The sequence below is a fragment of the Primulina tabacum genome, chromosome 10 (assembly GCF_025594145.1).
Source record: "Primulina tabacum isolate GXHZ01 chromosome 10, ASM2559414v2, whole genome shotgun sequence".
In the NCBI taxonomy this organism is placed as follows: Eukaryota; Viridiplantae; Streptophyta; class Magnoliopsida; order Lamiales; family Gesneriaceae; genus Primulina; species Primulina tabacum.
This window is the reverse complement of record NC_134559.1, coordinates 2,998,749-3,022,731: the sequence shown is the minus strand read 5'-3', so window position 1 is coordinate 3,022,731 and position 23,983 is coordinate 2,998,749. Positions and strand designations below refer to the sequence as shown.

Below are 23,983 nucleotides of genomic sequence, written 5' to 3'. Positions count from 1 at the left end.
TGACAACGTATCTAGTCAAAATTAAATGAAGTAGTTCAAGTACATTTTAAAATATGCAAAATGCTCGTATATATATAAAACAATCACACAATATCAAGGTTCAAAAATCATCCATGGATCTTGTTGTCTGGCCCAAGAATAAACAACAAAATTCACATTTTCTGCTTCAAATGCAATATAGATATACTAAAGGTTTTCGGGGTATCCAAGAAAAAATTATACATAAACAAAGCAAAACTAGCATAATTCACAGTGGCTGCAACTGCAAGTTGTTATGACCACTCTCTTCGTGAGAAGAAGATGATGCAGACTCTCGTTTCTCGGCTACATTCATTTCCTGAAGCTCCGGGGGATTCACGACCGTAGTTTCCGTCGACGTATTTCCTTCGGATAAGTGGTTCCTCATCTCTCTGTACTCCTGGCATACAGCACACCAGTGTAGGCAGCAGTGCACTAGGCATGGATCACAGGGAGAATCCTACAAACTCAACTACAAAAAATTAATCTATCTTTGCCATATTTTTCTTTTATACAAATTCTGAAAATCATTATATAGAATTTGGACAAATGTGTTGTCATTTTAGCATATCTTGGAGTCTATATATATATATATATATCATTTACCTGTAAATTATAATCCAACATAAAGGCCCAACAATCCTATATGTCAAAATTCCACAAAAAAAAAAAATAGAGAACCCAAAAGAGAATATACATACCTTCAAGTGATACTTCCGTTGCAAGAGTTGTCGACCCATTCCTGTGTAGATACCACACACCCACCAAGCGAACAACAAACCCTCGGTCAGAAGGCACACAGTGTCTGGGTCGATGCCACTACACGCGGCGGTGATTGCAGCAAGTGTGATGCCTCCTTCAACGCATACCACATGCCCGATACAAGCGCTTTGCTGAGAGAATTCGTTGTTCATGGTAGCAACGTTTCTCCCGAACAACACGCAGGGGCAGAACAGACCCGTCATAACTATTACAAATGTCACAAATTACACTGGCATGCATGACCCAATCTACTACATTTTATACACTTAAATTGTTGCAAAAGAGAAGCTTACAACTGTCATTATCTTCAGCACAGCCAAAAATGCCAGTAGTCCAATCTTCATCTGCTGGTGGTGTGTAGCTTTGAGGTAAAGGTTGCCCACATTGTTCGCATCTATGTGCAGTCAGCTATTACCAAATAATTGTCACCAATTTTATCCACAATACCATATTATATGTAGTAGTAATAAAAAAGTGTTGCATGTGATCAATGATCATTGATCAGTAGCAAAATTATCACTTGTATTATTTTTTATGAGCAATTATATTGTTCAATAGTAAGCAAAATTGAAATTTTTAGTACACTAAGTTGGTCTTTTTTTTGTTTTAGTAAAGTAATTTGCCAATAGTTTTCATCTACAAACTTTGAATTTTTTTTTTGTCTTTTTTCCAACCGAAATCACTGAATATATCCAACATTGCATATTTGAAACCAATACCCTCCTGCATGGTAATTTGTGTAGCAAGAATAAAACATATATTATACACAATAAATTTATCTAAGCAAAAATAAAGGAAAACGACAAGATTTTTTCCTCTCATTTTGAAAATATTATGTGTTATACTCGAAGTGAAAATCATTAGCATTATTTGTTTTTAAATAAATGGCCATTTTTACAATTTCAAAACCGTACATGCATTAATCTTTTTCTCCTGCAGGCTAAATGGCTATTAATCTATATCTCCTCAAAAAAATTTAGAAATGAACTATAGTTTATATTATCATAGTTAAAATAAAGTGCAACAAAATCCAACAAAATAAATAGAATATTATGCAAATGAATATGCATGAAAATCGAGACCTTTTCTATATCAATAGGCTGGTTAAGTTCACCGGGGGTAATATTTTGCAAAGAAGCCTGATCTTTGGTAAGCTTTACGTATGATCCCTCTGCCATCTCTGATCATCACCAATTCACCTGTCAACAAATTTAATAAACACACGCACATGAATCATAACAACTGGAATATAAAATTTGTCATCAAAAGGCAAAACTAAATTGTATAAATTTCAAATTTCATATATGTTTAAACTGATCGATACAGATACGCCGTACCTTGAAACGAGGAAGATTGATCTATGTTCCAGAATAAACTGAAACCTAAAGGAGGGAGAGGTGAAAAATGTTTAGTTCCTTTTTCATTTTCCTTTTTTTAGTCGTGGTTTGTTCAACGCATGTTGTGGATAATTAGTTGAATCCCTCTTTTTAGATTGTAATTTAACCATCATTTAGATTTAAAAACAGTTAATTTATAGTCCACTCATATTATAGAGACCTCCTTCTTTGTAGCATATATGGTCTGACGATTTTTAAAGCGTGAGAAAATTTATATAAGTTAAGTTCCTGTCTTTACACCCCATCTGTCCAGCTGGAATTGGGGTGTGCTAGGTTTTCTACTTTATGTCTACTATCTATCCAGTTTTGTTTGTAATAGTTATCTGTCAAATCGGTTTAAAATTTATAATGAAATAGTTTATAACGTTTTAACATAGACTCACATATATATAACGATTGAAGTTAATAGTTTTCGTAGAGTGATGATATATACATATATATGTATAGCTGTGTCAACTCGGTTTATCATCGTTACGTGAATTCATTATATGCGCGCAGTCCTGTTAGTATGGATTTAGGTTCGAGAAATAACAAATGGATGGAACTTTTAACTATGTTCTGGAAAGCAATTTCTAAACTTCTATTTGAATGGTTTATGCTACATATATATAGTTAAGTTCTCGAGTGCACACACTCTCTTCGGATTAATGCTAATTAAGCAGATAATTGCACCATCTTAAATCGAACAACCATAATTTCCTCCCCAAATCACAGTTGTTAGTAGCTTAAATCAATTAGGGTTGTTCGATTTGAGAGACGATGACATAAATGTGGAAGAACGAGGGCAAAATCGAATGATGAAAAGAAAACAAGGTTTCCTAGGGTTTTAATTTTATGGCAGAATAAAATTTGTGATTTCCACGTGTTCGAACTTCGAATCGTTGATTGTTTACTTTTGAGTTAAAGTCGAGGTCCATTTTAGGTAAGCTTTTTAAAAAAATCAGACTAAATATAAACATAAATATATTGAGGGACTAACCGAAAAGTAACCAAAACTGTAAGATGATTTACGTCTATAATTTGGAATACGCATCGATCCAATTATAAAAATTGTCATTTCTTTGACTAATTAATTATTTGAGGAACAAAGACAAATCATTTCTTTGTCGTGTCATATATAGTAAAATCATTGCATTCTTAAATTTCAGGGAAATTAAACTTCCTCTCCTATAAAAATCGTGTTCGACCTATGTTTTATGTCCGTTTAGGTGGATTTTGTCGATGTTTAAGCCCAAATCAAATGTATATATGATCATTTGACACCATGTTCCAAATCTAATGTAATCTCATTGGATCTGCAATTACTTGGATTAATGCTGGTTACTGGTTAGGGTAGTTTATCCGCATTATTTTATTTTATTTTTAGTTTTCATGTCACTGTAAAATATGTATCAATTTTCATATATATAATTTAAAAGGCACACGAAATTTTATAATATGCTTTTGTCTATGATTAGATCAACGAATTTATATGATAGAATATAATAAGAGGATAATACAACCGATCGATATTCTTAATCACGAATCATTAATCCTTTAATTGTTCCAAGATATACAAAGAACATATTGTTTCCGTTTCGCTTGAAGTTCATAGTGATATATATGATCACCTACTCAATGAGATCGATCATGTACAAACTAGTTAGGTCATATAATGTGAGGTCCGAGGCCGAAGAAGGCGGAGAGTGATCATCGGTGCCATGAGGTTGCACGGACGATGAGCTGCTCCTGACAGGATTCTAGGCGAAAGAAACATGATGAACCGATGCATGTTACACCGGAAGGAGAGAGATTCCAAAACTGTTCAAGCGTGAGACTATTCGGTTGAGTAGTGTTTAAAAGATTTGATAGATACAACTTATATAAAAAAGGTGCATCTTCATTTCGAGAGCTCATCACATGAGAACTCTAAATTTAACCATGATAATTTGGACGAAATCACATTTCTACAATCATTTTGTTGTGATGCTGTCTACGAATAAGCACTTCATGGGGTATGTTAATTGTTTTTAAATCGTTGTTTGCACATAAAGATTCTTTTTAAAAAAATCAAGATCTATGTATTATTGGTTTTGTTTTATTTAATAATCGAATCAATGAATAAAATTATTTTATATAATTTCTTTATTGATTGTGTACGGTTATTTAAAATTTTATAATTTTAAAATATGTAATTATACGTATAACATAGCAATAATAATGGTAATAAAGTCTTTCTTTACAGGGTAAATTTAAATTAATTTGAATTAAAATATGTTATTTGTCGATATACGTTTACATAAGATAAAATCTTAATTTAGATCATCATTAAATCGAACGAGGTTAAGATGAATGAATCTGAGCTGCCATAAAATAGCACTTAAACCCGCGGTAAATAATATAGTTGGAAAAATTATGTTTTTGGTCCCGAACTTGCGCATTTTCTAGTTTTGGTCTTCTTCTAAGTCAATTTGCATCTTCTAAGTCAATTTGCAGTGTTAATACACTAACCTACATTTTTTTTATTCACATCGTGAAATTTAAATTATGCAAAATATTTTATTCACACGTGAAATTTTATTCACATATGCAACGTTTGACATAATTACACGAGAAGGTATTGGTGGGAGAATCGAACTCTTAACCACTAGTCAAACACCCACCTACTCCACAAACTTGGAAATCCTCTCGGGGTGGAACAATTGTTTTTTTTTAAAAAAAAATTATGTCTAGGTTTAAATTAGTATCATGCAATATATGAAAGTTTCTGTTAGGATTATTTTGTCCGACAGATATCGAAAATAATAAAAATATCAGAATAGAATTAACAAATAATAAATTTGTGTTTTATCAGAATTAAATGTTGTGCAAGATATTACAACATCTCGGACAACATCTATATGCAGCGAAAAATTAACTTTTATAACACAAATTGACTTTCAATAACTAGATGGACGAGATTAAATATGCACAAGTATAAATATTTGTGCGCTGCCTTATGGCAAAAATTAATCACTAGAAAAATCAAATCGTTTACAAAAACCTAACACTAGTGATTATGACAAAAATCAATTTCCTCAACAAGTTGAGAAAACAAATGCTTTCTAAAAAACAAACAACCAGAATAAAACTAAAACAAGAAAGCAAAAATGTGTTGCTAAAAAGTAGATCCACGAGAAGCAATCTTCGGCCAACTTCTTCCCAGATGTTGTCCGCAGATGTTCTCAACATTCACAGCAACACTCTATCACACTCTTCACAGCACGTCTCTTGAATAAGGTTTTCTCTGAATTTCTGAACGTGCACACGTGAGTGAATATTAACCGAGAGAGGAGAAGCAGCACGAAAATCTCCCACGAAAAACTCCCACGAAAATCACCTTCACGAAAAACTATCTCCACGAAAATCTCTTCCACGAAAAATCTCTTCCACTAAAACTCTTTGAATTTTTCTTCGTCTCTCTCTCTCTATTCGCCCTCTATCACCTCACGTTGATCACCTCTTATTTATAACCTTCATCTCTCCTAGAGTTTATATTCCATAAAGAAATCTATAAGATATGGTAAACAAGAATTCTATTAGAAACAAATCAATAATACCATATCATGTAAATCATTATCATAAATATTATATCTAGAAGATATTTATCACAAAGATAATATCTAGAAAGGTAAAACCCAATATTCCACATAATCTTATCAATAGGAAATTAAATTCAAGGAAGAAATCATATCACAATAAAATCTTAACATAATTATCTAGAAAGACAAAACCATAATTAAATATTAAATATCATATCAACAAAGAAAAGATAATATTAGGGAAATAAATCAATAAGATATATCAATTAAAATTAGGAATAAATATTTCCTTTCAATCTCCCTCTTTTTGCCTTTCTGGACAAAATCAAATCAAAATCAATTTCTCAGTTGAACTCCAGTTAACTCCCCCTTTTTATGAGAATTTATCTCCCCCTTCAATACCTGCAAAAATCATTAACAGTTCATTAAAACAGAAACTCCCTTGAGTTTGAGTCGCGTCTTCTCCCTCTTTTTGTCCAGAATGGACATCTACCTCCATAGTCAGACGATAGTCAGAAACTAAGTTCTCATAAGAGACAAGATCAGCTTTAGCTCATAATCACTATCCAAAATTACTGAGATAATTGCGTCAAAAATAATTTCAAAAAAAATTTCCAGAATTGAAACCCACATCGATTTTAACACCACTGAACCATCAAAAATCACAAATATTGGATTTCTAGCAAAATCCGGATTTTCATCGAATTTTCTCTGTTAAAATACGCATACCCTCTTGACCAACAATATTCACAATGTTATGTTTATGCATGACCTATTTATGCCTAATAACAGAATGTAACAGAAATAGAAACGTGAAAACAAATATGAGATATGTTCACAAATGAAATGTTGTCACAAATGTTGGCAACATCTTCTGACAACACGTCCAATTCCAGAAAATAAATTTGATTTTTCTGCACACTTGGAGACTTATCAACTTTATGATCATAGAAGTGGTAGCTCCCACACTAGAAGAACGGTCTTCTTTAGGACTCCTCTAGGTAGCTTTTTCCATTTTCTTCTATTTTTGCCTTCTGTATTAAATTCAGAAGAGGTAGCTCCCACACTAAAAACACAGTCTTCATTGGACTCTTTTAGGTAGCTTTTTCCCATCTTTTCTTCTGATACAGAGCATATGCATAATTGATTTTTCTTTGTACTCAATCTTTTCAAGTCACTTTTCGTATGGGACAATGTCATGGAGTACATGATCATCCTTCAACTATTTTGTGATTTAATCAGATTGTTAAGCATATCCAAGTGTGTTAAGTTTAGATAGAACAAGAAATTGTAAGTGCACCACAAGATTTATGCAACATAGTGATAACACATCATATAACAGTATGCATGCAGATGCAGTATGCCTAAGTCCTAGAAATGCACATGCATGTTAGGTGTTGTCCGAGATGTTGTAACATCTGAGACAACATCTATGTATGATTAGGCAGAACACATGCTGAGAGATTTCCTAAGGTTGGAGAATCTCTCAAAAACTAATGCTTTTGTGAATATGTCAGCCATTTGGTTATTTGTACCAACAAATTCAATTCGAATCAATCCTTTTTCTACTAAATCTCGAATAAAGTGATGTCTAATGTCAATGTGTTTTGTTCGAGAATGTTTTACTGGATTTTTTGAAATATCAATTGTACTAGAATTATCACAGTATCCGATTTCTCTCTAATGAAACTAACCCATGAAAATTGTGAGAAATCATAAACATAAACTTGACAAATAAGACTCTCACCTTTAGATTTCTTAATAGAAAGAGTTTTGTCTACCTCACCTCGTTTGAAGCCAATTTCCAGTAGATATTCACTTAATCTGTGAGTATAAGGAGCTCATGCAAATAAGTCCAACCATCTTTCGGTAATCCACTTTTTCTTTCTTTCGAGTTTGGACACCTTCCTGCATACTTCCAATTATTTGAGATGATGGATGGTTTTTCTGAATTTTACTTAGAATATTCTGTCCATCATCTACTGCGTCATCATCGTTATTCGTTTGAAAATTTAAATGAATTAATCATTTTGACTAACTGTTTTTACATAAATGATAAGTAGAAAGGCGGTAGGAACTAGAATGAATAGTGAAGTAAAAAAACCGATGAGATTATGGAAGTAAATATTCTTGCATTTTCGTCCGCAGCTTCAGTGACTTCAGTGTCAGGTGTTGTGTCAGATGTTGCAACATCTGGGGCAACATCTGCATTTTCCAGTGATATTGGAATTTTCAGAAACTCATCCACATCATCTTCAGCTGTTTTCTTTTTGAGATCTGCAAGGTCATCAAAAACAACATTAATGGATTCCATAATAGTCCTAGTTCTTAAATTAAACATGCGATAGGCTCGACTATTAGTGGCATATCCCAAAAACAAACACTTATCACTCTTTGAATCAAATTTTGCAAGTTGATCCCTGTCATTCAAAACATACCACACACAACCAAACACATGAAAATATTTAAGGTTAGGCTTCTTTCCCATAATTATCTCATACGATGTCATAGTCGAACCACTTCTCAAATACACCCTATTTGAAATATGACATGCGGTGTTAAGGGCTTCTGCCCAAAAACGCTTTGAAATGCACTTTGAAGTCAATATCACCCTTGCCATTTCTTGAAGTGTTATATTCTTACGTTCGGCTATCCCATTTTGTTGTGGTTTCTTTGGAGCAAAAAATTCATGTGAAATATCTTTCTTGTCACAAAAAGATAATAATGAGGAGTTTTTAAATTCCTTACCATGGTCAGTCCTTATCCTTCTCACCTTCAATTTATGAAAGTTTGTAATCCTTGTGAGCAATTTTTTAAACACATTGAAAGTGTCTGATTTCTCCCTAATGAAACTTATCCATGAAAACTGTGAGAAATCATCAACACAAACAAATGAATACTTCTTACCTCCAAAACTTTCCACTTCCACAGGACCCATAAGATCCATGTGTAGCAATTCGAGGCAACGTGTTGTCCCAAAGTGAGGCAACGTGTGATGTGACACGCGAGTTTGCTTACCCTTTTGACAATCTCCACAAACATATGATATACTAGATGATAGGTTAGACATACCTCGTACCGCATCGTACTTACTCAAATTCTTCAGGGTTTTGAAACTAGCATGTCCAAGTTTTTGATGCCATAGGTCGAGTTCACTAACTTCTGCATGTTTGCATGAAAGTCCTTCACCTATTTGGTAGTAATTGTCCGAAGACCTTGTACCTGTCATAATGCACATATTAGTTTCATCAAAAACTTCACAAGTATGTTTATCAAACTTGACATGCAAATTATCATCACACAATTGGCTTATGCTTATCAAATTTGAATTTAATCCTACGACATGAAGCACATTGTGGAGCTTTGGCAGTCCTTCAACACTCAAAGTACCCTTTCCAACAATTTTTCCTTTAGCTCCCCCTCCATATGTCACTCTACCACATTTTTGCTCAACATAATCAGTGAGATATTCTCGTGATCCCGTCATGTGGCGTGAGCTTCCACTATCAAAGTACCAATGACCTGCATTATTAGTTTTCAACGAAGTATAGACAACTTTACAGTGAGTTTTTACCTTTGGGACCCAAATTTGTCTTACTGTAGGTGGATGGTGGGAGGTGTTGCGGAAAGTGTTGGACAACATTCGGGGCAACATCCTGCTCGACTTTCGATTCATGCAGTCATCCCTGAGTTTAAAACAGTATGGCCTGATATGTCCAGGCTTAAAACAGTAATGACATACATACCTGCGTTTTCTTTTCCTAGGAACGGGTGCAGCATGTTGTTTTCTTGGTGGAGAACTTTTGATTGATGGCTCAGGTTGTGAATGTTTAGATATATCAGTTTTTCCTTTCACAAAGACTGTTGATTTGGAACATTCACCAATTTCAAACACACTGTCTTTGAACCCTAAGCCTTTCTCGTCATCTCTTCCCATCAAAAGTATGGATTCAAGCTTGGATGTGCTTGAATTAAACTTGGACAAGGTTTCAGTTTCCTTTTGAAGTTCTTCTTTTGTCTTACCAAGTTCCAAATCCTTTTTGCTCAAAATTACTTCAAGTTTGGCAACTACGGCTTTTAGTTCAACGTTCTCCTTCATGAGACTTGAGTTCAACTTGTTTCTTTTGGTCCAATCTTCAAACAGCTCTTCATAAAGCTTTTGCACACTCTCAAGAGTGATTTCTTCATCATCAGCTCCTGATTCGTCATCTCCACTCAAATTTCCAGAAGTTGTGGATTTCAAGCACACTGAATTTTTGCAGATGTTGCGGCCAGGTGTGGCAACACCTAGGGCAACACCTAAAGGATTCACTTGCAACCAGCGTTTTTCTTCATTCCTTGGTCGAAACTGTTGTTGGACAGGAGGTTTAGGAGCTGGTGGTCGAAGTGCTCCGTTTGCAAGTGACGGGTCCATTAAATATTTCTGTCAAAACAAAATAAAAACCAGAATCAGCACTTAGTATATCAAGAGTAGGCTCTGATACCACTTGTTAGGATTATTTTGTCCGACAGATATCGAAAATAATAAAAATATCAGAATAGAATTAACAAATAATAAATTTGTGTTTTATCAGAATTAAATGTTGTGCAAGATGTTACAACATCTCGGACAACATCTATATGCAGCGGAAAATTAACTTTTATAACACAAATTGACTTTCAATGACTAGATGGACGAGATTAAATATGCACAAGTATAAATACTTGTGCGGTGCCTTATGGCAAAAATTAATCACTAGAAAAACCAAATCGTTTACAAAAACCTAATACTAGTGATTATGACAAAAATCAATTTCCTCAACAAGTTGAGAAAACAAATGCTTTCTGAAAAACAAACAACCAGAATAAAACTAAAACAAGAAAGCAAAAACGTGTTGCTAAAAAGTAGATCCACGAGAAGCAATCTTCGGCCAACTTCTTCCCAGATGTTGTCCGCAGATGTTCTCAACATTCACAGCAACACTCTATCACACTCTTCACAGCACGTCTCTTGAATAAGGTTTTCTCTGAATTTCTGAACGTGCACACGTGAGTGAATATTAACCGAGAGAGGAGAAGCAGCACGAAAATCTCCCACGAATAACTCCCACGAAAATCACCTTCACGAAAAAACTATCTTCACGAAAATCTTTTCCACTAAAACTCTCTGAATTTTTCTTCGTTTCTCTCTCTCTCTATTCGCCCTCTATCACCTCACGTTGATCACCTCTTATTTATAACCTTCATCTCTCCTAGAGTTTATATTGCATAAAGAAATCTATAAGATATGGTAAACAAGAATTCTATTAGAAACAAATCAATAATATCATATCATGTAAATCATTATCATAAATATTATATCTAGAAGATATTTATCACAAAGATAATATCTAGAAAGGTAAAACCCAATATTCCACATAATCTTATCAATAGGAAATTAAATTCAAGGAAGAAATCATATCACAATAAAATCTTAACATAATTATCTAGAAAGGCAAAACCATAATTAAATATTAAATATCATATCAACAAAGAAAAGATAATATTAGGGAAATAAATCAATAAGATATATCAATTAAAATTAGGAATAAATATTTCCTTCAGTTTCCTTCCAAAAAAACCCAGTTTATCAGTCCATGTAAGCATATATGGTTACCAAATAAGCATTTTCTGGTCATCGGCTAGGGTTCTGGAAAAAATAGAATTAAACTCGAAAAAAAATACACACAAATTAATGTACTAATATTGTGAATTGACTTATAAAATGACCGAAATGTAAAAAGTGTAAGTTACGGGACGAAAAACATAATTTTTCCTAATATTGATAGACATTGTTCAATTTAGACATAAGAAGATATCTGATATATTTTAGATTTGTAACAAACTTTATATTATCATAATAATATGCATTTATTTTCTTTCGTTATGAATGAGAGCATTCTACGTACAATAGCTCCATATTTAACTTTGCAAACTTCAGTTATCATACATATATGGGAAAAAGTTTCCATGAGTTTTATCACTAAACTAGCAAAATAATTGGATGAATGTAATATATATCGCGAACAGATCTGTTTTCTTAAAACCGATATCGAGCAGTAAATAAGAAACTAACATCGTTTGAAATTAGTGCAAATATATAGGGGCGTACGTTAAAGCTACCGACATTCGCATGTTTGTTCCTACTGCAGAACCTTTCTATCTACGCCCAAGATGTGATCGTTTTCTTTGTTTAAATTTGATAAAGTTCATTGTTTTATATATCATGCAAAAAGTTGACTGTGAATTTATGTTTGTGGCCATCATTCGTTTGAGGACTTTTTACGTAGCTTGGATGGGTTTTTTGTTTACTTTTTTTCCCTTTTTGTTAAAGAGGATTCTTCAAAATTAAACTTACGACGCATATATGACGCAAATCAACCTACTTCTTATGTGTCGAGAGAACCATATATTTTACGCTTTTGATATAACATTTGAATAATTTTTTTATTCTCGAGGAAGAAGACAGAGGACGGAGATGAGACTTGAGAGTTGGGGAGGGAGAGAACACAAGCCTGCAGTGCCATGTAACCAATTAAATTTTTTGTTTTAGGTCCCCCTAGCTCTTAGACTTGGGCCTGAAACGATTTTCATATCAGATACGGGTTTTCTATTAAGTGCATGATTATTCGAGATAGAGACACCAATATGATATGATATATTTCATGGATATTTTGAATAATTACAATGTTTAGTTCACTTATTATTGACCTTCCGTAAGCTAGGACAGTAACATAAATTTTGAAATGACACTCATCTTGAAAATATTGTAAATCTATCTCAATTATCCATTAAATATATGTAAATTAACAAAGAGTTTGATTTGAAATTCACTCGATATAAACTCATCGTATCAATAAAAAAACAAATTTGAAATTTTGTGTCTTCAAATCTTTGGATCCAAGCACCATAAAATATATATGTATATATTACATGCCAAACACGACTAGAAACCCCATCCAAACTGAAAACATTTAACATGGGTTTAGCTAGTCATAGCTAGAAACCCCATCCAAACTTATCCTCAAACCCCAATGCATTATCTGCTCCAGCCAGCTCCCATGTAGATTCATAGTAGCAATACGCATCCCTCTGAAATGAGCTATTCAGGGGTAAATCCGGCAAGTCCAGAAAAGTGTCATCTCCAGAATCGAATGATTCTCCCATTCTACCCAATCCTAAAACTGCGGAGGCGACCGGCTTGTCTTGGCTCGGCTCGTCAAGAAACGTGGCTGCAGCAGCTTTGGCAGCTGCAGCTTGAATGTCCTTAGCAGAAGCCGAGACCGCTTGGGGGAGCTTACTGGCTAAGTGAGGGAAATTGAGGTGGGCCGAGGTGCCTTTGATGGCTAAAGCCGCCACATCATGCGCTCGAGCCGCCATTTTGGGTGTGCAATACGACCCGAGCCATATTCTTGATTTTTTCCTTGGCTCCCGAATTTCGCTCACCCATTTCCCCCATTGACGCTTGCGCACTCCGTGGTATCTTGGATGTTCATCTTCTTTACCACTTTTTTTTACAATACGAAAATTCGCAGTGCTTTTTTGAGTATTGGAGAAGTGTACAGCGGGTTTCTTTACATGTGTGTAGGAAGTAATGGAGGGAGAGGATCTATCCTCGTGCAAACTTGAACCTCCGGAAACTGAGGCGGCGGATTCGGTGGAACAAAAACGGCCTTCAGGGAGACTATTTATGATGATATTTGATTCCATACTATTTAAATATACATAAACTTTTCGATGAATTACTAAAGAGAAATGCTGCAGATAGTCTGACACATCGTACAATTGACGGAAAGAATAAATAATTATGCGTGAACGCATAAATATAAAATAACAAATTTCGTAAGCCCCGCATGGAGCATTATTAATTTTGGGTTCAAATAGTATTGACAACCCCACTCTCAGTTAACCTGCCGACACACTTTTTTCATTTTCAAATTAATATATCAAAATCAAAAGCTGGCCATCGTTAATTTAAGCCGAATAAATTATTCGATTTTAAATTTTGGTACATTAAATTTTGTTTTGATACATAAATTTTTAATTTTCGTCTACTTTGTTCAAATTACTAACATGATATGAGACACATCAAGAATTTCCGATGTTTTTTTCGATACTACATCAAAAATGTTTTCGATGTCACGTCAGAATTTCGGAGAAATAAGACGGAAAACCCAAGAAAACCAAAGTTATTATATTAAAACAAAATTTAGGAAACCTAAATCAAAATAGGAAAAGTCACTGAATCAAAAAGTTATTTTCCCTTTTATTAAAAAGTTGATATTATAATAATTTATTTACTAAATAATCTATCTTTAAAAAAAAAATTCAAATTTCCACTATTATTTTTAAACACTTTTCACTTATAATTTTTCGCCATTTCACCGTCTACAAATATGATCATTTTTATAAAAGTATAATGTAATAGTTCGTGAGTTGAATATAGTTTAATTATATTTTCGGTACTTACTATGTAAATGTATATTAGCATGTTTTGAAGATTCTTAGTCGAGCTTTTACATATGCCGGCGAATGCGAATTGGGATGAATTCATTTATTGTATGTTTATTATTTTTCATAAAATAATAATTATTGTGTTACATAATTCCAGTCAAGGATGAGATCAATATTTTATAACTGGGAGACTAAACTGAATTTTTGGTTTTATTTGCACCGGAGGTAGAGACGGCTTGGAGGAGCTTATGAGCTAAGTGAGTGAAGTTGAGGTGCGCCGAAGCTCCGCCACATCATGCGCTTGAGCCACCATTTCATGCGTGCAATACTACACGAACCGTATTCCTGATTTTTTCCCAAGTAACTCTGGGAACTGCCAAGTGCCAATAATCTGAGGATTTTCGATGTTTTTGATTCGCTATTTATTTTTTCCCAACTTATTGTAATTTACTGATCTTCCTAAAATTTAAGGGACGACATTCTAGGTTCATATATAGATTCTTTTGATTCCATATCTTGATGTAATCTTATATATGAATGTTTTTTGTCGAATGAAAGATGTGAATATAATTGACTTCAAATCTATAAGAATATGATATTCTTAACCATTCCCATGTCTTTAATTCTGATGGCTCGCCTTCTTATTTCACTGTTGGCAGGTATCCAATCCACCGTTTTCTTGCTAATTATCGTGCACTGCTGCAGCTTAACTTTATTCTTCTCGTTTTTTTTTTATCATATTCTTCTCGTTTTTGCAATTCTTCAACTTGCTTAAAACTTCCATCTGCTAAGTCATTACGTACGTCCAATATAATTCTTCCTCATGGTTCTTTCTCGCTTGATTTATTTATTTTAAATTTGTTCACTGAACTCTGTTAGTCTTGTGATCATTATTTTACCTCGTTTTCTTCAAATTGTCAGACACCAATTTGATGACAAAGTGTTGTCATCGTTACATTGATATACGTGGTGTCTCGTATCAGCATCCTTGATCATTGCAAAAACATGAGATATACAAGATTATAATTTTCACAAATTTCAAATAGTAAAGTTATTCTCATCATACTTCTCCTCCCTAGACACGCCTCGATGCCGCAACATCATGGTTTTGTCTGTTATGCTGAAATTCTTAAATCCGCTGCCGCCGAGCGGGGTGGTGACGGCCATGACAACTATAAGTTTTCTGTCGATGAGCAACGCGGGATACATAAAGACTAAAGTGAAGCACATGAAGTATTCGAAGCTATCGTAACCAGAGGAGCAGGCTTAAAAGTAAAATCCCATGTAAAAAGGGCATGTTTATAAATTATAATGGTCTACACGCCGGCAGTTCTTGCTGGTTTTGCGTCTCTGTTTCTTTTCCCGGTGGGGAATTTCAGGTTCACTCTGCTTCAACTCTGCGTCGCCACTCATTTCTTCAAGGGGGTCCTTGACGTAAACATTATATATATATATTATCATTTTGTTAATTATTATGATGAAAAGGACTGTGAGGTCCAAATTTGTCATACTATTTAAGTTAATTTTTACTGTTTATGGATATTCTCTCTTTATTTCTGGGTTTGTGTACGGTACTAGTCGGCCATAATTTGTTTGAGAATGCATTGTTTTTCGGTGAAATGATCATAGTGTGATTTTACAATACATAATTCTAATCATAGAAAATCTTTTTTCTTTAAAAAATTAGAATCGAAACGTTACACACATATACGTAGACATACATATATTAGCAGTTGTCTAACATCGGTTAGATAATATACATGAAAGTTACATGTATGGACCGACCCTTTAAAGCGAGATAAGTTTTCCCAGTAAACGAAATTTTACCATCGGAATGCAAAACAGGGAAATAACTTTAATGAAGAAAATCGATATCAATTATAACTTTTTTTTTTTTTTCAGGAGAACCTATTTGGTCACCGGTCTTGCTATGTTGTTGGAATAATTTATTGATGATTAATGATGATAGATGGAAATATAGTACGTCGATATATCATGTCCTTGTTATTAATGCTAGCTATTTACAACCATATAGAAATCTAAGTGTGATATATTGGTAGCATTCGTTCGATGTCCCTTGTAATTTGGTTAAGACAAACCACATGGGAAGATTTCGAGATACCCTTTTTGAACATTTCCCATACGTAATACAGATTGTATATATATATTTTTTAGTATTCTATAAAACAATTAACCACATTTCTTTCATATTATGATATTTTTCTATTACAAGGTCCATTAGTGTCAATATAGAGCCTATATAAAAAGGGCTAGCCGGGGTACAACCTCAGTATGCTTGCTAACATGTGGTTCCTTCCTTGGACTTGTGGTTCCTCCGTCACTGAACCAAAAACAGAAAAAGAAAGAATAAAATAATCAATAGCCATTCACGTTACATGCATGTTAGTAGTTCCGATTAAGCCATCAAAACTTTAAAGGCCGAGGTCCATTTATTGGTGTGCATTATTTGCTCCACTGTCGCGTTAATAATTAAATAATGCTCGTGAAAATAATGTGATCAGACAAGGATTTATTTCTCTCGTTTATGATTTAAATTGCTATGTCATGATATAGAAATTAAATTAAGCCTGTTTCTAATCTCAAGGGATACACACAGGTATAGTTTGGTACAGTACTGGATAAGAGATAGATTGATAAATAATCCTCCTTATTCCACGGTTGGTGGCTTTATAAATAATTTAATACAAAGATAACATATCCCTTTTATGATATGTGATAATTTTAATTTAATGATAAAAAACACAACAAATGACTTAATTGTCATCAATAAAAAAATCCTAAACCCTATCAAATATTTTTATATATTATCAAAATAATTGTGTTTTGAACTCGTGATAATTATATAAATGATTTTTATAAATATTTAAAGTTTCCTCTTGTAAAAAGCCTTTGCCTTTCGACCTAAATATAAAATTAAAATTAAATAAATATTTTTATTTATTTATATATATTATATAATATGATAATTATATAAATGAACTCGAGATAATTATATAAATAATTTTTATAAATCTCCATAAAATTATTAATATCACTCGATTAACCTTAAAAATCGATATTTGACTTGACTCACAAAATCAAGTGCTCAATTATCATATTATATAATATATAAAATTAGGTAAAAATAAATAAATCATGCAAGCACTGTCGGCGCATGAACAGATAAGAAATATGAACTCAAGTAACAACTTTGAAATTATAAAATTTATTATAATAAGGTTAATTTTGTCATTACAATCTACTATATAAATTTAATCACTCTTATTAAAATCATACCAAACATTAAATATAATATCATATATTTTATTTATCCTTAACTTATCCTTATATTATATATCACATGTTTATCCTATCATGTGTACCAAATTATACCATATAGTATGCATAATTCATCGGCTCATCCCACAAAGAAAGAGTATATTTTGGTTGAAAAGGAAATATATGACTACTTCAAAACATTAAACTCATATGAGTGAAAATGTGCATATATAGGTGCAATATTAATTTGATCACTAAGGTTGGGAATTATTCGACGAATTAACCAGAGATAGAGAGCACCACTAACAGAGGAGTGACCATGTACACGTGGATTATAGCTAGCGGGTTTAAATGAGAGATTGTGGTGGGAAATCCGGAGAAAATCAGAAAAAAAAATAATAATAAACATGGAGTTAATCAGTTTTAACTTTCAACCAATTTTAAAAAGTTTTTTTTTAACAACATAGATTGATTTTTTTAGTTAAAAAAAGGGTTTTTTTAAAAATCAATTGAGTTTTGCGAAAAACCATTGGTACTAGCCACCGAGACACACGCGTTGCGTGTGTCATGAACATATGAAGCTAATATATTAAACATTCATGACACTTAGACATCATCACACCAAAATATTTTGTGCTTGAATCATGAAATGCAATGAATTTCAAAGATTAAATATATCTGTCAAACTCAATTTGTTACCTTACATGATATAGGTTTTTTTATCATAAAAAGTAATAATTTTTTTAAGCCGTAATATCATCTCAGCTAATAAATTGATATAAAAAAAACAATTAAAGATGTATTTTTTCTTTAGTCATTTTATGCATAAGTTAAACCCTCTATGTTTTAACGTAATAAGAAAATATTCATTTTTATAGAATCATACCCAAGTACAACATAAACATACAAATAAATAGAACAATCTATTAAAGCGTTCTATAAACAAATTGATATGAAATAACAAAACGTAACATACTGCAAAACTTTTGCTAAATGAATTGCAATCAAAGTAGAAATTGGCAAACTCCTTTTATTTGTCAAAAAAACCAAAATATTGTAAGTAAATGACTTGACAAAAATGAAGAATATTAATTCTAGCAATAGTAGCAGAATTATATCATTTACGGAATACACAAACTATGTTTTGTTTTAGTTGAAATAGAAATAAACAAATTAAATAGATAGAACAAAGGAAATAATGAATTTGTAAATACATGCTTAGGTCAATTTTATTATTGTAATTCAAAGAATTTTAAAAGCCAGCGGCGTTTGCTACATATAGACACTATTTGTTGAATTCCTGCCTTCATAATGAGTGTTCACCATGCATGAATCTTCATATTTAAATACAAAAGTTCCGATAATTAATTATTTACAAGTTGGAGATTATTATTATTATTTTAATTTTTAACCGACCACTAAAATCTTGTCGCTAATTCCATATTTTCCTTTTGGCATTAAACGACATGACACTGATATGTTCTCACTTCGCGGTCAAGGGGCCAACTAGGTAGGCGAATTCTACTTAATTCACATGCAACAGGTAATTTGTCCACGTTTTTTTTTGCCATTTATAACTTATAAGACAAGTAAACGATGTAAAATGCTTCTGGGCTGCCTCGATTTCTTGAGACAACAAATTAAAATACAAAATTACCAATTTATTAAAAACATGGTAACAAGGTACACAAGAACTAAGGAGCAACATGACAGTGGACCATTCCAGACGAACATGGACTGCCAAATTTATTGGTACTAATTATCGGAGCATCGATGCACATGAAAAATACTTATATATGTTATAGAGTATCACTTGTGCAGCTTCTGGCTACCAGTCCCATGAAAATGTATCCTCGAGAAGGAATATCAGTCCGATATCCGTGCCAGCCATCTGTGATGACGAATGATATGTGTTATCCAGTGGTAAATCTGGTAAGTCGAAAAATGTATCGTCCTCATCGAGAACGGTCGAATCAGAATTCGGTGATTCTCGCATGTTGTCCAGTTCTAAACCCGAGGAAGATCGAGAAGAAGACAGATCTGCATTGCTTATTTCGTTCAGAGACGTGGCTGCGGCGGCTTTGGCAGCCGCGGCTTGGATGTCCTTAGTTGAAGTAGAGGCGGGGAGGGGGAGCTCATGAGCTAAGTGGGGGAAATTGAGGTGAGCCGAGCTACCCTTGATGGCCAAAGCCGCCACATCATGTGCTCGGGCCGCCATTTCAGCCGTGGGATACGATCCCAGCCATATTCTTGATTTTTTCCTAGGAACTCGAATTTCACACACCCATTTTCCCCAGTTGCGCATACGCACACCTCGGTACATCGGATATTGCTTGTCGCCGCGCGGCGTATCTTGTGATTTATTCTTGTTTTTTTGAGCTTTTTTTAGGCTTGATGCTATATTCGATGATGGCGGCGAATTAGTCCGACCACAGCAAGCCTTGGTGGTGGAACAAAATTGGCCTGGGACGTTTATACTTTCGAGCATAACATTTGATTCCATGATAGAAATGTGTCTTGTAAATAAAATACAAGCTACAAACTAAGAAAGCTAAAGGAGGGTACAAATATTGCGTTTTATGTCTCCCAAGAAAGGACTTTACTCAGAGAAAAATAAGTGCAAATAAACTACGATATATAGTGTGATATTTTTTAAACTTTGGGGTATTTTATTAATTTATTTATATCTCACATCGCACGTGTGCTTTGAGATACAATAATTTCAATGAAGAATAATATATAATTTTCATTTACAAAGTTTAATTTTCATTTATCATTTATTATAATTTAGCATTTAATTAATTCAAACGTTTTCATTGGTTGAACAATGCTAAGCTAGGGTGCTATTAGTCCACATGAAAATTGAATTAATGTTTAAAAATAAAAGCCTGATTTGAAAGATAAATTTCACCTTTGAATTTAATTCGACTAAAAGCAGCTTAAAATGAACTCCTTAAGATTTAAAACTTAGTTGCAACAAATTTAGTTGAAATTCATGGATCTCGATTATTATTTATTGTTTACAACGAAAAATAGATCAAATCTTAAATCAACGGTACTTTACTTATTTATACATTAGTAATATAAAGTCAAATGACAATAATATTGGGTCAACTTGAAATTAATCAGAATTAATATTAATATAAAATATTATATAAACATGAAACGAGTACATTTGAAGTTTGTGATTTTATTTCTCTAAACAACATGTATAAATTCGAAAATTATCAATCCAAAAACTACCTCAAGCTTTGAAGCATATAGGGGGAAAGTTATTATCGTTATTATAATTTAGTGGGTCATGAAAATTTAACCAGTCCTTTTCCCTACCTACAGTAAGGGTTTTGGTCTTGTGGACCATCCTATTTTTAGTGATATTTAATCATATATATTGTTAAACTTGTATATTTTTCAATTTTTAAAAATTTTAATCAATCTTTCACGAAAGTTTCAATATGACGTTGCATAAATCAACACATATCATTGTCATGTCAACACTGTATCAATATCATGTTAAGAAAAACTCTAAAATTCATACAAAGAACAAGTCTCTTGTGAGACGCAGAAAAAAGTTATTTGTAATGAAAAATAGTTTGAGTCTTATCCAAGTTGGAGATCGCCTAAGCTAGAGAGTCGGTCAAAAGTTAAACGACACAAAAAATGATTAAAAAAATATTAATTTAGCAAATACTGAATGAGACATATACGTACGTGTGTGCAGGATGTAAAAATCACCGGGACAAAGGTAATTAAAATTATTATTTTCCCTAAAAAAATATAAGAATTATATGATAAATAATCATGTTAATCAATTGAGAAATAATGAATTATTGTTATCCCCAAAAAAATAAAATTTATGAGTACTACATATATATGTCATTTCAAAAGTACCTCAATTAGTAATTCAAGACTTCTAAGCTATCATCTGTACATTTTTGTCACTTGATGCAAATTCGTCGACTCAACTCCAATGTATGTGTGTCTATATACATTGTATTGTATGCATGATTTTCTCGTTGAAATCAATTAATTTATGCCCCAACCACGGGTAGTTTAAATATAATATTACAATAAATTTTATGAAAAAGGGTACATATTTTTTCGTAAATTAATTAAATTAAAACTCGAGCTATATAGCACTTGTTAAACCCAAAAAATTTATTCTCTTCAAAAGGGAAAAAAATGTTGATTAATTTACATATAAATACATTTTGTCAGTACGAAATAATCTAAATCATTTTTCATTAATTGACGAGGCGTATAAATTTTTTGACATTTGAAAAGTTGGACCGTCGACGTCTTGCAATAAATTACAAGATAATTCAGTCATGGATTTGTTTTTTAAAAAAAATGTTGCAACTAAATATATTTTGCCGGAGGAAAACTTACACATTTAATCTGATATTTGGTATAATCACCAAATTTCGAATGTATAAAACTATTAAAAGTACTGCAAGAGTTATTCTAAAAACTGGAAACATAATACATTAATATATCATTGATATATTAATTAGATTTATTTGACTATTTTGTTGTTCATTATAACGATATAGTACATGAATTTTTATTCCTTAAAATTTTAAATAAGAGATTACAATTATTGATTAGTTCGAAACTATACAAAAAAAAAACTCGAGAATAATATAAAATATCTAAATGCAATAATCATGTAAGCAGAAAATAAATTTATATATCATTTCTAATATAAATCTTTATATGTTAATATTTTCTTTGCAATGATTAAAGTTTTAATTTTATATTCTAAATATTGAAAAACTTGGATGTAGTTACTTCTAACTTTTAAGCAATTTATTATTAAACAATAAGTTTAAATTTTAAAAAATTATTACATGAAACTAAATTATATTTTTTTATTAGAATGAAATTATTTTTACTATATGAATATTGGTTCTTATTCTTAAGTATTATATATATTTTTTAAAAATAATTATTCCAGAATATTCAATTCTACCCAAACATAAAAATCCCAGTTTCGTCCCGGATTACTAGCCATGATACAGCTTATTATGCCGATGTTGCCGGTTACAACGTTTTTTTTTCTGCGATGTTTTGATTATTTTCGCTGCTCATTTATCTAGCTATAGCTATCTGCCATGCATTGGTTTATGTTTCATTCTGCTGTTGTGTTGTAGTTTTTGGTAGAAACAATTTATGAAGTATTTAGCTTTTCAGTGGTAATGGGAATTAATGGGAACAGAACGCCTCTACTTTTATAAAATTAAAAGAATGATTGTTTATAATAAAAGTTTATACTTGCTATCACTTGAAAGTCATGACGAGAGGATCGCAAGAATCTATCCGTCAAAACTGAGACTCGAAGTGATCACTAACGTTAGTTGTTTAGCTAGATTTCCTCACACCTATCCGAATGATGTACAGTTTCTTTTTATATATAGAATATTATATTCGTACGGAGTACAACATTCAAATTTCCGAATATTTTCTAAGTACGGAATACAAAATTCAAATTTTAGTTAAAGTTAGTTATTAGTCGTTATAACTCTCTGTTCATCGAGAGGTCATAAATAATTATCTTTAGTTTATGTTCAATTTTCATATTCCCGCTAGTTATGTTGTATTTTTAATCTTAATGTTCACTCAAAATCCAACGATAACATTTCATCTCCCCATCATTACATCTCGCAAATTCTGAAAATAGATATTTGAATCACAGATTATGACAATTTTCGGAAAATACAGGTAGATGCATAAAATCATTAACATAATATTACAATCATGTGTTATAATATAGTAACAATTCTGTCCAAAACATAATTACAACATTAATGTGCTGCACTCTGTCAATTAAATCAAGAAAAAAATTAGACATTTCAGGCATCCTAATATAATTACTCACACTCGATTTCGAAATTTTTTAATCTAAAATAAAATACCACAAATACCTGCAAAAATGTATTCTCCAAGACCCTCTATATAAACACCCCAAACCAATTCATATATCTTAATCATTTCCTTTAGCAGCAGATTGACTCCACAAATTCAAGTCCCCAAAAACCCTTCCAACCACAACATGTCGGCCAATGCTACGGTAAACGAGGTTGGATCCTCGAATGTGTCTGAACTAAATGTATTTGCCGAACCATATATTCCCTTATCTCTTCAACAAGAATCAAGGATCCGGAGATCATTGTTCATGACTTTTTCTAGTGGTTTACCCCTCAATCCCAAAGACATCCACGACCATTTCACGCAGTTGAGTCTGTAAAAGAATTCATTTTTTTTTTAATTCCATTTGTTTAGTTTTTCGATCCCTTTCTCGAGCTTGAAAAACCTGTGCTTTTATCATCATGTAAAATACGTACATCTTAATTTACTTGATTAATTTCTGTGCATGAAGGGCATACGGAGACTGTGTCGAGTTCGTGTACGTTCACAGACAGGAAGGTAGAATTCCGGAATTTGGTCGAATCATGTTTAAATTGGATGATATGGCCGCAAGGATTTTAGGGGATC

General features: G+C 32.5%; 4 protein-coding genes across 5 annotated transcripts; all 4 read right to left on the bottom strand.

The window, feature by feature from the left end:
- Positions 1-52: 52 nt before the first annotated feature.
- Positions 53-2,266, bottom strand: LOC142505682 (cell number regulator 6-like). 2 transcript variants are annotated; one of them, XM_075618763.1, is made up of 5 exons: positions 2,118-2,266; positions 1,863-1,979; positions 1,074-1,188; positions 720-985; positions 53-478 (listed from the first exon to the last, which is right to left on the bottom strand). In XM_075618763.1, the coding sequence occupies exons 2-5, from the start codon at positions 1,956-1,958 to the stop codon at positions 248-250; spliced, it is 708 nt and encodes a 235-aa protein (XP_075474878.1). In that variant the 5' UTR covers positions 1,959-1,979; positions 2,118-2,266; the 3' UTR covers positions 53-247. The 2 variants fall into 2 exon arrangements, with proteins under 2 accessions (XP_075474878.1, XP_075474879.1); XM_075618764.1 differs by lacking the exon at positions 2,118-2,266 and having other exon boundaries at positions 1,863-2,077.
- A 3,807-nt stretch (positions 2,267-6,073) lies between these two features.
- LOC142506014 (uncharacterized) lies at positions 6,074-10,151 on the bottom strand. The gene is made up of 5 exons (XM_075619150.1): positions 10,037-10,151; positions 9,761-9,985; positions 8,831-9,259; positions 7,842-8,014; positions 6,074-6,139 (listed from the first exon to the last, which is right to left on the bottom strand). Exons 1-5 carry the CDS (start codon positions 10,149-10,151, stop codon positions 6,074-6,076), a joined length of 1,008 nt encoding a protein of 335 aa, XP_075475265.1.
- Positions 10,152-12,754: 2,603 nt separating this feature from the next.
- Positions 12,755-13,465, bottom strand: LOC142506013 (ethylene-responsive transcription factor ERF038-like). The gene has a single exon (XM_075619149.1). The coding sequence runs from the start codon at positions 13,463-13,465 to the stop codon at positions 12,755-12,757; it is 711 nt and encodes a 236-aa protein (XP_075475264.1).
- Positions 13,466-19,195: 5,730 nt separating this feature from the next.
- On the bottom strand, positions 19,196-20,083 carry LOC142505751 (ethylene-responsive transcription factor ERF039-like). Its single transcript, XM_075618857.1, has one exon. It carries the CDS (start codon positions 19,989-19,991, stop codon positions 19,317-19,319), a length of 675 nt encoding a protein of 224 aa, XP_075474972.1. The 5' UTR covers positions 19,992-20,083; the 3' UTR covers positions 19,196-19,316.
- Between the last annotated feature and the right edge of the window lie 3,900 nt (positions 20,084-23,983).